The 13,657-nt window shown below is 45.5% G+C and overlaps 1 protein-coding gene across 2 annotated transcripts in view; it reads left to right on the plus strand.

Moving 5' to 3' along the window:
• INPP5A (inositol polyphosphate-5-phosphatase A) overlaps positions 1 to 13,657 on the plus strand; it is a 182,094-nt gene that overhangs the window by 43,701 nt on the left and 124,736 nt on the right. For both annotated transcript variants that reach the window (XM_040071218.1, XM_040071217.1), the window contains exons 3-4: positions 6,970 to 7,070; positions 7,728 to 7,815. In XM_040071218.1, the coding sequence (XP_039927152.1) occupies positions 6,970 to 7,070; positions 7,728 to 7,815 (189 nt within the window). The remainder of the gene's footprint in view (positions 1 to 6,969; positions 7,071 to 7,727; positions 7,816 to 13,657) is intronic.

Raw genomic sequence — 13,657 nt, forward strand, 5'->3', positions numbered from 1 at the left:
TGCCCTGGCCACAGAAAAGTGCCACCTGGTACTGAAGGGCCACAAGATCCCTTTATCCAGGCCTACATCTCTTAGAGAAAAACAGTTAAACGACAAAGTTGTGCTGTTCAGATTTCAAGGTGAAACTGTGTGCAGAAAATATGATGAGCAGTATTTCATCTTTTGCTTTTGTAACTGAAAGCATCCCATGAGTCTTTACATTCTCAGGTTACCAGTGCGGCCTGTGACCTTTACTACATGGATGTAAAATACTTAAATTCACTTTTACTGGCAAATGTAAGAAATTTGCAAAATCCAAGATGAAGTAACCACTCTTAGATTTTTTTTAGTATCTGCCAACTTCGGATTCATCTCTTTATTTTTCTTCTTCCGTCTTATTTAATCATTGCTGTATGTACGTGTTGCTTGCACTGCGCAAGCGTCTCAGCTAGCTCTGATTCCAACCCTCCACAGCTTCAGAAAAAGCTTCCTATGCAGGAAGTACAAATAAACAGGGAGAACTCTTTATTTTGGGGTGGGTTTTTTTGTTTTTTTTTTTTTTAGATGGCTGCATGTTTTTCATCATCACATGACTTATTTACGTATCTTTATCAAGGAGACTCCTTCTATGTTCATTTTTTTTACTGAAGTGGCATGAGCACTGCAGAAACGATTCTGAATCGTTTGTGGAAAACAGGAAGGGGAGGGGAAAAGAACGAGCTGCTGGTGTCTTAGGGCAGGGACCACTGACATGTGACTGAACGTGATCTGTCTTTGGCCCAGTAAATATTGTGTGTACACAATTCCAAAGAGGAATAAAATTATCCATTAATGCTCCATGAGGCCAGTCTAGTGCAGGGTCCAGAGCAGAGCAAGTATTGCTGAGGCAGACCCAAGCCCATCCCTCAGTTACGGGGGCTTCTGCTCTGTTCCCTCTCCTCTGTACCTCTGCCCTCTGTCCCTGCAATATGAGAACTGTATTTTAAAACAGAAAAAGAAAGGAAAAATAGACAAAGGATAAAGTTAGCAGTGCTGCCCATGGCTGCTGCCGGCCTTCTCCTGCTTCCCCTCTGGGTCCCGGCAGTGGGCTGGCTGCTCACGCCACACTCTCCAGCGCAGCAGGAAGTGGAACAAAATTGGACCAAAATCTCCTTAGGGGAGAGACAAACATGCGTGTACCAGAATCACTTAGCACCGTTCTGGCTCAGGCTTCAGAGTGACCCAGCAAATGTGCAGCCTCAGAGGGATTACTGTGTTTGATTCCACACGCTGTGTGCGAAACCTCTGTGAGCTGGGGTTCAGCAGCAGCACTGGAAAATGACTCTTCATGCCTCTTTGTAAACTTGAAACCAGATAAACCACAGACGGCAGTTTTTTCCATTCTTCTGAGGAATTCAATTTGCATATGCAGTTGTGTCAGGGCAGTTTGCATAACTTCTGAGGCTGAGGTCCTTGTGTAAGCAGTCAAAACGTTCTCCACAGAAAAGGAAGCACCATTACCTCTCTAAGTTTAAAATGTTTCTAGAAATTAAACCCATAACGTCTTTGAACTGATGTTAAGGAGCATTTTGTGGACTTGTTTATAAGTTCCAGTAAATTAAAATAAGGGATTTTATTTGCTGTCATGGGCAAATATGAGTCACTTATGTGTTACCATTGATTTATATGCCTTGTGCATTTCCAAGGACATGGTAGCATACGGAGGGCTAAAGTAAGATTCAAATGCCACATGTTAAATTTTTTAAACTTCTGCCATTGATCTACAAATATCCTATCCTACATTGTTAACATGAAACATGTGGCAGATCTAATGCTGGTAAATGAAACAGTTTCTCTGAGAAATGCAAACGGGAAGATGCTTTCCAGGCGGGTTTTAGCGGCAGCTCCTGGCATAGCTCGGAGAGCAGCCTGCTGGCACAGGCTGCGTGACAGCGGGCACAGGGTGTCGGTGTGCTCTGGCACAGAGCGCTGCGTGCTCTGCTTGGCCTGGAGAGACGTGCGTGGGCTTGGGGATGGTCAGCGGTGTCAGGCGGGGTGCGGCTCTGGGAGGGTGTCCCGGGGCTGGCTGAGGGGATGCTCTGGGACCAGAACACGCAGCAGCAGCAGCCTGTGGCAGGAAACACGTCCACCCCTCCGGTACAGCCACCCTGCCTTTGGCCTGGCTGCTGCAGGACTGGGGCTGCTCAGGACTGTGTCTTCGTGTGCTCTGTGTCACCCTCGGTGCCACGTGGTGCCACTTGAGCAGCAAAACCTACGTTCCTATCTGGAGTAGCAAGCACTGGGGGGGAAAGATGCTGCAAATCCATCCCAGGGTTTTCAGAGTTGGCTCTGGTTTCTAATGTTTAAAGCAGAAAATTGTATTTGCAATTGAAGGCAGTAGGCTGGAATCAAAAGAGAAGGAAAAAGGCTTGTGAGCAAGTATGTCGCATGATGATTGGGAATTGCGTCAAAGGGTGAGAAAAGGCACCTTACAGGGAGGCAGGATCCAGTGAAGTCCTGGTACTGGGGATTCTGCCCCATCTCCTAACTGCAGATAGGTGCTGGTAACTTGGGTCTGAAAGAGCTGAATTTGGACTGTTGTCCTCTTTCCAGTAAAAGTTCTCTTACCCCAAAAAACCTACACTGGAATCAAACCTACGTGGGAAAGGGATTGTTGGGGGAGAGTGGAAACAGCCTGAGAACAGTGTTTTGGGTGTTTAATGTGTGATAGGAAAGACTTTGGTTCTTACCAAGAAATGGGATAATTGATGATCTAGATGTGAGATGGCTTGGTGAACTAGGTGCCATGCAAATGAGAATATTCACAGAATAATACACACATGGGAATTTTGTCCTGCTAGTGCAAAGTGCCTGTGCCTTGGTTGGCAGCCTCGGTGCCAGAGCACAGGAAAAAAGGTGGGGGAACAAGCTCCAAGAACATGAAGGAAGCTGTTTCCAAGCAAAGGGTATAGGAGCATAGAGAGGAGTTTTATTGACTTATTTATTTACTTAGGACTCTTTTTCCTTTTCACTCCTTCCTTCCCCATCCTTTGCCCGTTCTCCATCTACACTGGGCCTCATGTTTGGGGCAGGAGGAGTTCAGAAGATGGAGCTATTGAAAATCTGCACTGATTTAGTAACAATCTTTTTGTGTAGCATTTGTGGCACATGGTCATTTTAGATGCAAACTTGGAGCCAGAGGGTTTTTTCCTCTAATGCAATTTTCCATGTTGCCTGATGTGTTTGAGAGTATTTTGAGCCTTTATTTGTAGAAATACAGAAGTTAAAAGTTTACCTAATAGCTAAAGGTCATCTTGGTATAGCTGCATGGGAACTTTGTGTGTTACTCTTTGGAGAGAAGGAAGAAAAACAAACAAAAAGGGCCCAAACCAACCTAACCAAAAAATCCCAAACCCCAAAACACAGCAAAACCCCACCCAGCCATTCTAAGCTTGTTTAATTATTTTAGTCAATTTAATGCTGCTTTTTAACTAGAGGGGGTGATTAAGGTTTTTTTTAACTAGAGGGGGCAAAAAAACCCTGCAGCCCTTTCAAGATGAGGTCTCAGCCCTTTTTCAGACCGTGTTTTCCTCAGGTGGGGGCTGTTTGGGCTGCTTGTTGTTGGTTTGAATCCATGGCCTGTGACAAGGGTAGGGGGATGCTGGCCATGTGCAGCTGAGTGCTGCAGGGTTCTGGACACCTGGTCCCCAGGAGGAGCCTCCTCTTCTCCAGGCTTAGAGAAATTGAAAATACTTGAAGTGCTTTAGGACCATACATGCTAAATTGTATTTCACAGCTCACAAGGAAGCTAAAGCTTGTGTTTTAATTTGTTTGTTTTTTTTTTTTTTTTAAAAAGCAATCCTATTTGCGCAACATCAAGGCTCAAGCTCCTCTTCTGCGTTGCTTGGATTGAGGTCTAATGCTGGTGCCCTTGCCTCTGTGCCTGCAGTGCCCTCTCTGAGAGGCCTGGCCAGCAGCAGTGTCCTGTCCTGGCTGCTGCCCCAGTTCCAGCACAGCCTGACTCACCCTGCCCTGCCTGGGTCTCTTCCCCATTCCCTGTCCAAACAGGCCAACACCTGTAGCAATGAGATGTCAGGCTTGTGCTTTTCACCAGTTCTGTATTCATACTCAGCTATGCTGGAGCATCTTGCTTAGTTACCCACATCCCCCAAAATAACTCCTGATTGTGGCTCCCTTTATGCTATTTTTGCATATCCAGAATTGAAAATAATGCCCAGCTTTGTAGATACATTATGCTGCTGTGGATGCAAATTCATTCTTTATGTGGTCTCATGTATGATCTTTAACCTCTAGCAACTGGGAGTTTTCAGCTCTGAAGCATTCATTACTCATTATTATGTACTGTTTGTTCTTCCATAAGAGTAGAAAACTAGTAAAAGGTAATGAAGCAGAGCCAATTTGCTTAAATTGGAGGGTACTTATTATATGAGGGGACATAACTAATATTCAGGTATGTTCTAGTGGTTTAACCTGCAAGGAACGCCGCAAGGACATCGCTGCTATTAAGCTAATGCTATTTCCCCATTAAAAATGACATAATTCTTTTCTGTAATACCCACTATGATTTCAAGTTCTCAAGGATTTGTATGCAAACCAAAAAACCTGTGTCCTGCATCTTCAGAGCCTGGAAGTGTTTTCTGTTGCTGCTTCAGCGCAGTGGAGTTGTTCTCCAGTGTTGTCTCACTGCAGGAACTCCCCATTCAGGGCTCCCTGTGAGTGACAGTTCATGACTGTGAGATAGTTTGTGCCTAAATCTTACTTGAAATAGTTCATTATGGTTTTGTCCTATCAGTTTATATTTTCATTAGCTGTGTAGGAAGAGCTCTTCCTGAAGCAAACCCACAGCAGTTAAAATGAGTGACATGATGTCAGCACATTCCTGCCACGTCCACAGTCAGTGCTACTGCGTGTGCTGCCCTGAAACAGTGTGAGTGGGTGTGTTGGCTTTACAGGATTAAATAGTTACAACTGCTTTCTGATGATGGTGACTGCATAGAGCTCTCCAAGTAGATAAGATCAGGACTTGGAATCCAGAACTGATGTGGAGCTATGAAGCACGTGGAGAATCGGGATGGCCTGGTGTTAGGGTCCACAGATGAGCTCTGTTGCAGAGTTCTGCTTCATGGCTGTGTTTGGTTAGTACTGCTTTCCGGACAGCAAACAGAGTGAACCGGCCAGGTAAGCTTAGTGTTTGCCATTTGCTGCTGCTGGACTCTGGTGGCAGCCTGCTGCTAGTGGTCCCTTGGGAAGAAAGGAGCATATGTGCAGGGACACCTTCTCAGCAACTGTGTCTTAGTTGTTTGTAAGTCTGTCATAGGAAATACATCTCAGAGGAAAGGCGTGTCTCAGTTGGATATCAGTTCTTGCATTTCAGGTATGTTTTTAGACAACTGGTCTTTTAACTGCTTTTTTTTTTTTTTTTCCCTTCTCTCCCCCCAGTTAAACTTACTATTGGGTCCTGTTCTGGCTCATTCTCCATCCCTACCAATGGGATGAAGCAGCATGCTTTAAAGCAAGTAGCTAATATCCCTGTTGGCAGAAATCAGCATTAATGATCTAATGGAAGTGCTCAATGATCATTCAACACCTGAGTGGGAGTATTTACTTTTTCCCTTTATCCAGTAGCAGTGACAGCAGCTCACCTCAGAATGTTTCACCAAGCAGGTCAGTGCCAAGACGATTCAATCACTGGGAAGCTGAGGTACAGAGGAAGTAACTGGTGGAAATGACTCAGAAACCCACGGCAGGACATTCCCTTCTTTCTGCAAGGGTGACCTGGTGCGGGTTGGCAGCGCTGTTGTTCACTGAGTGACCTGGATGGAGCAGCACACCGGGTTCTCCTTGGCTTGGGCATGCACAAAGCACTGCCAGGCTTCCCCTCGCGGGGCTCTGCGAGCTGCTGTCCTGGTGGCTGTGCTGCAGTGCGAGCGGGGCAGAGCACCCCGAGCCTGCGGGCACCAAGCCCTGCAGAGAGAGGAGCTGCCTCGTGATGTGGACAGCGTGGCCTCCCTGCTGCCTGGGAAACCAGACATGAGTGAACCCCATTTTGGATTTTAACAGTTCTCTCCATGTATGCTTGCACTGGCACTTTGATTGTTTCAGACTGTTCCCTTTTAAAATGGAAGTTGTTCTGCAGGTTGTGTCCATTAATTCACAGTGAAGCATGGAACACAAGCTATAGAGACTCAGTGTTAATCGAGACGTTTTGGATGTGGTGTTTGCAGTTCTGAATAGAGACAAAGCTGAGAAAATTCCATAGGACAGAATAACACTGAATGTGTGTTCAAAACAGCAGCAAATTTATAAACACTGCGTTTGATTTGGGGTATGAGGAAAGACATAAACATTCTAGGGTTTTGGTATGGTAATTGCATCCTAGTGCTGACTGTGTAGTACTTAAGATATTTGCAGTGTTCGAGACTAACACCTGGAATAACATGATAGATTTCTATGCCTCCTGTGTTAACAGGTGTTTATGTGCATCTGTTATATAAATACTTTTGTAAATGAGATACTCCATAAATAAAAATATCAAACACAACTGCTAAAGTGCTGCTAAACAGCACTGAGAAATTTTGTAAAAGTGGAAAAAATCCACTCTAGCAAATGAATTGAAATGTTGGAACTCTTCTAACCCTCAGACAAAGGAAAGGTTTGGATCATCTTAATCATGTCAAGTCATCTTTAAGGGGAGTCAGAAAAGTCTGCTTATATTTTAAATATAAATACTAAAATATATTTTACATATATATAGCTTAGGAACTAAGTTATAGTTTAAAAAATGAAATATTAGTTAATAATGTTTGAGTTAATAATTGTGTATTATCAATCTTTTATATGGATAGCAAATGATGCTCCCTTTGCTGCTTATTGTGCCAGTGTGCCACGTACCTCTCAGGCAGCGGCTGAGCACCCGGATCTATGTCGTTGGTGCTGTGCTGTGGACAAGGCTGTGCTGAGCGCTAAAACTTACTTTTCTCCCTGTTCCAGGTTGTCCATGCACACAAGCCCCATTTTATGGCTTTACACTGTCAAGAATTCGGAGGGAAAAACTATGAAGCTTCAATGTCTCATGTGGACAAGTTCGTGAAGTAAGTGATGGGGGGGACAAGGGCAGGGAGCGATCAGTCAGCGGTGGCACGTCCCGGGTTCTCTGGGCTCGTTGATCCCGGGCTCTCGCGGGTCCCCGGGCTCGTTGGTCCTGGGCTCCCGGGTTCCGGGCTCGTTGTTCCCCGGGCTCTCGCGGGTCCCGGGCTCGTTGTTCCCCGGGCTCGTTGTTCCCCGGGCTCTCGCGGGTTCCGGGCTCGTTGGTCCCGGGCTCGTTTCTCGCCCCCGAAGGCGGCGGGGCTGGGAGCGAGCGGCGGCCCCGCGCGCCCTCTGCTGGCGGCGGTGGGCGCTGCTCGGGGCCGCGCTCGGGCCGGGCCCCGCAGCTCCAGTCCCAGATTCGTGCGGTTCCGTCGCGTCGCGGAGCCGCGCCCGTCCCGGCCGTGTCCGAACGGCGCCGCGAAACTCGCCGTCCTCAAGGTCAGCTGAACTGAAGGTGCAGCTGATGAGGGCAGCTCTGGCGCGTGCGGACAGGTGGCTGTGTCAAGGGAACGCCTCTGACGCTGAAATTCCTCCCAGAAGAAGAGGAAGGCCGTGGGTTCTTTTGGGTGATGCCAGGGATGTCACAGCACGGAGCAGTGCTGAGGCAGTGCACTACATTTATATCTGACTTTACACGTTCAGTCTTTTCTTTCTCTTTTCAGAGAACTGTTATCAAGTGATGCAATGAAAGACTACAACAGAGCTCGAGTTTACCTGGATGAGAACTATAAATCACAGGAACATTTCACGGTAAATTTCTTTATTTTGCAAGTGTAGTTTAACTAAAGGTGAATTTCTTCTGTTGGGGATTTTTTGACCCGTGTGGGACTGTGAGCCGTTTCCATCCCGATGATGATTATGTCTTTACTACCACTGTGTTTTACTGCTAAGAGTGTTTATTCTGTGGCATGTGCGCATGCTGATTTCCCAGAAGTGCATCCATGTAAAATGTGCAGAATATCAGCGTGCAGACAGTCTTTTGTTTACAATGGTTGTCAAAGGTTTTTTCTTCCTCCAACAGCTAACTTTGGTGGCTCAGAATCACCTTCCATTTCAGTGCCTGGCAGTGTGAGGTGGTGCCAGCACTGAGTGTGATGAGCTTGGCAGGGGTTCAGGGCCTGTGCAAGGGATCTCCAGAGCTGGCTCACAGCCTCCCTGGCCTGAGGCATGGTGACAGCAGCCAGAGTACAAGTTTGCATTAGCACACGAGTGGTGTTTAGGTACATCTAAAATGATGTGTGTGGTTGTTGCCAGGGCTGTGCATTGTGCCAACACAGTTGCTGTCTGTCCAAGTGATCACTGCTGGGTTGTATAGGAAAAAATAACCCTTTGGAGGTGAATCAGTGACATCTCCCTTCTTCCCAGGGCAGAAGCTTCCTTCTCCCCCAGTATGCTCCTCAGTGGCAGTGGTGGCTTGAAGGTGCCTGGCTGGAGACCTGGTGCTGCCTGGCAGCCAAAGATGGCACCTGGGACACAGTTCAGACAAAAAAAACTCCAGCTGCCCAGCACACACAAACCCCAGCTTGGAGGTATATAAGCTCAGGGAATAAGAACCTGGAAAGGTTTTTGTTTCTTCATTTTTTTAATAACTCTGGCTAGAAGCCCAGCTAAGATGAAACTGGAGGAGAGGAATCAGCAGGTTTTTCTCTCTTGCTCATCAGAGAAGAGAAAAACAAGATTATCAGCTTTACTGAGCCCCTTAATGGGACAAACCTCAGTTACTAATGTTGAAACTGTACTCAGCAGATGTTCAGTAAGTGCTGGTAGGTAAAAGCAGGAGGGCAAAGCTGCATGTTTGGGAGTCACTCAGAGGTCAGAGCTCTATCCAGATGATCCCACACACTGGTGGAGACCCTGTGGGGGTCCTACAGCACAGATCTGCTAATGTGGGCAGGGCAGCTGCAAGGGGCTCTGCATTTACCTGATCTGCCTTCAGCCAAATGAGTTCCAGAGCTCCCTTCCAGCCAAGACTTTTCTGTGATACAGGGAAAAGGGATCATTGCCTCTGATCTTAATTTGGGAAACAGCATAGAAGACTACTGCAATCCATAACAAAATAAAACAAAATAATAATAAAAAGTTGTAAGAATAGTCATGGTACTTCATAGTATTGAAAATGCTTTATTTAGCATGAGGTACATTGATTTGATTTGATGGCATTATGGTGAATAAAAAGGCTCTTACAGAGGTTGGACAGGAATCCCAGTTAGAGTTTGTGCTGTTTGTGTCTCTGTGAAGAACCCTGTATTTTGCTAAGTCCCCAGTTCAAGAACTAATGTTTCTTGTTTCACATACTAGCATTATTTTCTAGTTACTGTGTTTTTTGCAGTACTCCCCAACCACCTTTGTATTTCTCCCTTTCTTGTATTGCTTTGCCTTTTTTTTTTTTTTTCTTCTAATCCTTTATTTACTAAAGCTGGGCCTTCCAGGGGGGGAAAAAAAAAAAAAAGTTCTGTCAACATATTTATTCAATCAAGGGAAAGGGGGGGAAAAAAAGACAGCTAGTACCAATGTTATTTTCCATGGAAATAGTGTAACCAAAGACATGTTCTTATTGTTTGGTTAAATTGCCCTCTGTTGAAGTAGTGATTGTAAAGATACAAAATGGGTTTACAGAAGCGTTTGATATGTACTCCACATGATAGGCTGCTTTTAATCCTTAAGAACCTTTTAGAGCTGAATCTGCTTAGCGTGGAAAAGGCAGAACCCAAAGGAAGAGCTATTATTCAATGATGTTTTGTTTTACTATCACTGGGAGGAAATGCTGTGTGCTAGAGGAGTGTTTTATACCTTCATTGTTAGAATGCAGTAGCAGTGGCTTGGAACCAAAGCCCGAAAACCTAGAAAGGAGAGAGAGGATGCACTTGAGCCTCCTTAGGCTTCTGGCTTGTTAGGGTCTGCTTTTTGGCACTGAATGCTCACAGTCCTCCTTCACAGATCCTGGCAGGAATGAAAGATTCATAGAAATGGTTTTTCCCACATGTGATTTGAACTGGCAGACCTTCAGCTCATCTGCTCAGTGTGTGCATGTGTGACTGTGTGAGCAGGGGTTTCACATGCGGTGTGTCCATTTAGGGTAAAGTTCTGGTCTTATCTCCAGTGTGGTTTGCCTTGTACGATGTCATGTGTCTCCGTGTTTCCTTGTTAGTTCTGTTTGATTGCAAAGTTCTGTAACTTCTGTGGGCTTTTTTCCATCCCTTCTAAGGCACAGACTTGGCAGCACATGGTAGCTTTGTCGTTATATTATTACCTCTCTGAAATAGAAATGTTTATCATATATTTTGTTGTATAATGCTATTTGCTTTAGAAAGGGAGAAGTTTAAGTAGTTACAGTTTGGTTAACCTTTATCCCTGCTGCTCTCACATCCCCTTTTTTACCAGTTTTGGCACCACTTCCTCTGTAAGGCTTTCCTTGGCTTGGCTCCTGCAAAACCAAACCAGGTTTTGCTGCGCACAGTTACTCAAGCTTGGCTGTGATAGGACTGGCAGCAAGATCTGAGACTGTCAGCAGCCTCTGTCTCCAGCTCATAGGTGCAAATTCCACATGAGAAATAAGAAACCAGTGTAATCATGAGGTGTCTCTCGTGGAACAACTTGGTTTTTAAAACTAATAATCTACATTTCATTAAGGATCAAAATGGATCATTCCAGACATAAAGCTTAATATCAGGATTTGTCATTTATGGTTCCATTATAACAAATCTGTTGTAGGAGCAGTTGGTTTTAGGTCTGGGATTTGTGGAGAGCAGGGTAGGCGCCTTGATGAGGGAGAGAGCTGTGGTTCAGTGGATTGTGTTTGTTCTGCCGGGAATGATGATCCCCAGAGCAGCGAGTGCAAGGCCAGGGAGGGTGCTGGGGCAGCAGGTCCCTGTCCAGGGAAGGGGGTCAGCGTGCAGGAGCCAAGGGTCAGGCTGGGAGTGGCAGCTCTGGGCAGTGACTCCTGGCCCAAGGCTTTCATAGGGCCAGGCGTTGGGAGCGGCAGGGCTGTCACAGGGCACACAGGGATGAAGCAGTTCGTGTCACAGTTGGGAGAGGCACAGCTTTATCAGATTTCAGAGTGACCTGAAGATGAATCTCTTGGCACAGAGCTGCTGCATTAGAGCGGATGCCTGTCAGCGCTGGGGAGGTGGCAGTGCTGGAGCTCAGAGCTCGCAGCGGTTATGGATGAGGGTGGTGGGTGACAGCCTCCGCAGGGCTGACAGCGGCTTCCCAGAAATCTCAGATTAACTAAACCGGCAGCTCTGCTGCTCTTCCAGTTCTGACTGGAAATACCAATAGCAGTTGAGTGTGGATAAACTGGCACATGTGCTAAATTTCAGACACTCAGATAACTTTGCAAAGCTTTGTGAAACACAGCCTCCTATAAATCCCTGTTTGAAAGCATGGTGCTTTCTTTTGTTGTATAAAATGTTACAGAGGGGTAGATCTTGACTTCTGCCAGAGAATGTACAGTGAATGAAAAGACAGATATAAGAAGAATGAAATAGGTAAAAATCTGAGAAGCTGAAAAATTCAGTACATTGCTGTTTTTATTTGTGACTATACTGAATGGACTTCGCCTGTAATAAAACAGGTCTTTGCACTTCCATTGATTTTACCAAGCATCCCATTATTTACATTCTCTGTTAATTTGATTGTACTTGGTATATTTCATGTAGGGGATGAATTATAAATCTTGTCACTTTTCTGTATGAAGAATTATTTAAAAATAGCTGGGTGTGTTGAACTTTTGCATGTCAATGCTTCTTGAATAACCGAAGTTAATGGTTAATAAGGTGGGGGTTTTTTCTGGAATAAGAAAGTGTACTGAAGGTAAATATCAGTCAGAAATACATTGGTATTTTCATCAAATCTGTAACTATTTTTATACGAAAATATGTCAGTATAATCAGTGACATTTTTATTATTTATTTAATTAGATCAAGCTTCGTTTTGTTTTGTGGCATGTGTTTATTGATTTCTGGAATACTCGCTTGAAGTCTTACATTGCAAATCCTTGGCTTCCTTTTCATTGTGCAGAGAAGACAGAGGGAACTCCTGTGTAGCTTAAAGCCTTCTTGCTGTGTTGAACATGTGGTTTCTGTAGGTGGAGAGAGAATCTTTCCTGGAGTAAGTCAGTCCTGAGGACTCCTGGCAAACCAGGCCTCCAAGGGCAAGCTGACCCCCAGCTCCTGCCTGGAGTGTTCAGGGAGCATGTTGGGAGCTGTGTGGTTGGCACAGCCCTTAGCTGATGGGCAGAAGCATCTGCACAGTGGAGTGATTGCTCTACTTCTCTATGTATAGATTTCTTTTTTAAAAATAAACAGAATTCTCCATTGTCTGTTGGCCTACTAAGGTTACCTTGCAATGAAGAAATGCCACTGAGCTCTACACGTGATGTGCTGAAGTTCCAGCCTCCTCCTCCTAATTGCAGTGCGCTGCAATTAGTTCATTGTATAACAGGGTTTCATTCCAATTTAAAAAAACCAAAAAAACCCAACCTTTCAAAACCAGTGTTTGTCACATCAGTTGTATGTGTTTAAGCAACACCAGAGCCTCAAGCTGCAAGCACAATTTTATTAACCAGTAGACTGAAGGGAGAGAGGTTGCTGTGCTTGGCACAGCTCCCCACTTTTGAAGGGTGGGTTTGGTGAGATAATGACTGAAATGAAACTTCCCTGCAACAGCCACCTGGGTGGTGGACAAAGCTAAGTTTAAATAAAGAATACAGTGGTAATAGGCGTTTTTCTGACAAGCTTTTTTCTCACACCCGTGCCAAAGCTGCGTTTCAGTTACTGAGACTGGGAGGTTTGGGGTGCTGAAGGTGGCAGAGGCAGCAGTCAGTCAGTGCCCACATGGTCTCCTGCCATCACACCCCCTGTGCATGGGGCATGGATCCTTGGGGCTGTGGGGAGCTGAAAGTCCCTCTGGCTGCCCTGCCGCGTGCGCTGGTGTTTGGTGGTGCCCCTGTCCCAGCCGCGCTGTCCCAGAGCAGCACGGGCTCAGTGGTGGCCCCAGGCTGTGTGGCACCGGTGCTCCTCGCTGGGGCTGGGTGCCACCAGACTGGGAGGACAAAGCAAGTCCAGGCATTGCCAGGGTGTGCAGGAAAAGGCTGTGCTTTCTTTTTTCCCCCCTGGTTTGTTTTTAATTGACGCACTCTGTGCCAGTATTTTTTAATGTAAAATGGCTTTTAGTCTAGAGTAGATAATGCACTGGTAGCCTGCAGCAGCATCTAGGGCAGACCTTTGCTCCAGTCACTATCCTTAAGAGCAAATCCTGAGCCAGCATGACAGAGGGCTCCAGTGGGGAGCAGTGGTCCTGAGATTACAGATGGACAGCATGTTCTTCAAGTGTGTTATTGTACCTTAAAATTATATCCGCTCCTTACTGAGAGAATAGTAAAGTTAATTTTTGTTAGATTAATGATACTTGAGTAATATTTTTGGTTGAGCTGAGTTCAAATAATTGGCCATTAATTGAAAAAGGAAATTGAAATGAATTTCTCTTATACATAAATCCTGTCACAGTTATTAATGCGTCTTAGAAAATATTGTCCTGTTCCCAGAAATGGATGGTGTACACTGATTCTCCCAAGCTTATTAGCTCTGTCAAT

The sequence above is a fragment of the Hirundo rustica genome, chromosome 8, assembly GCF_015227805.2.
Source record: "Hirundo rustica isolate bHirRus1 chromosome 8, bHirRus1.pri.v3, whole genome shotgun sequence".
Taxonomy (NCBI): domain Eukaryota; kingdom Metazoa; phylum Chordata; class Aves; order Passeriformes; family Hirundinidae; genus Hirundo; species Hirundo rustica.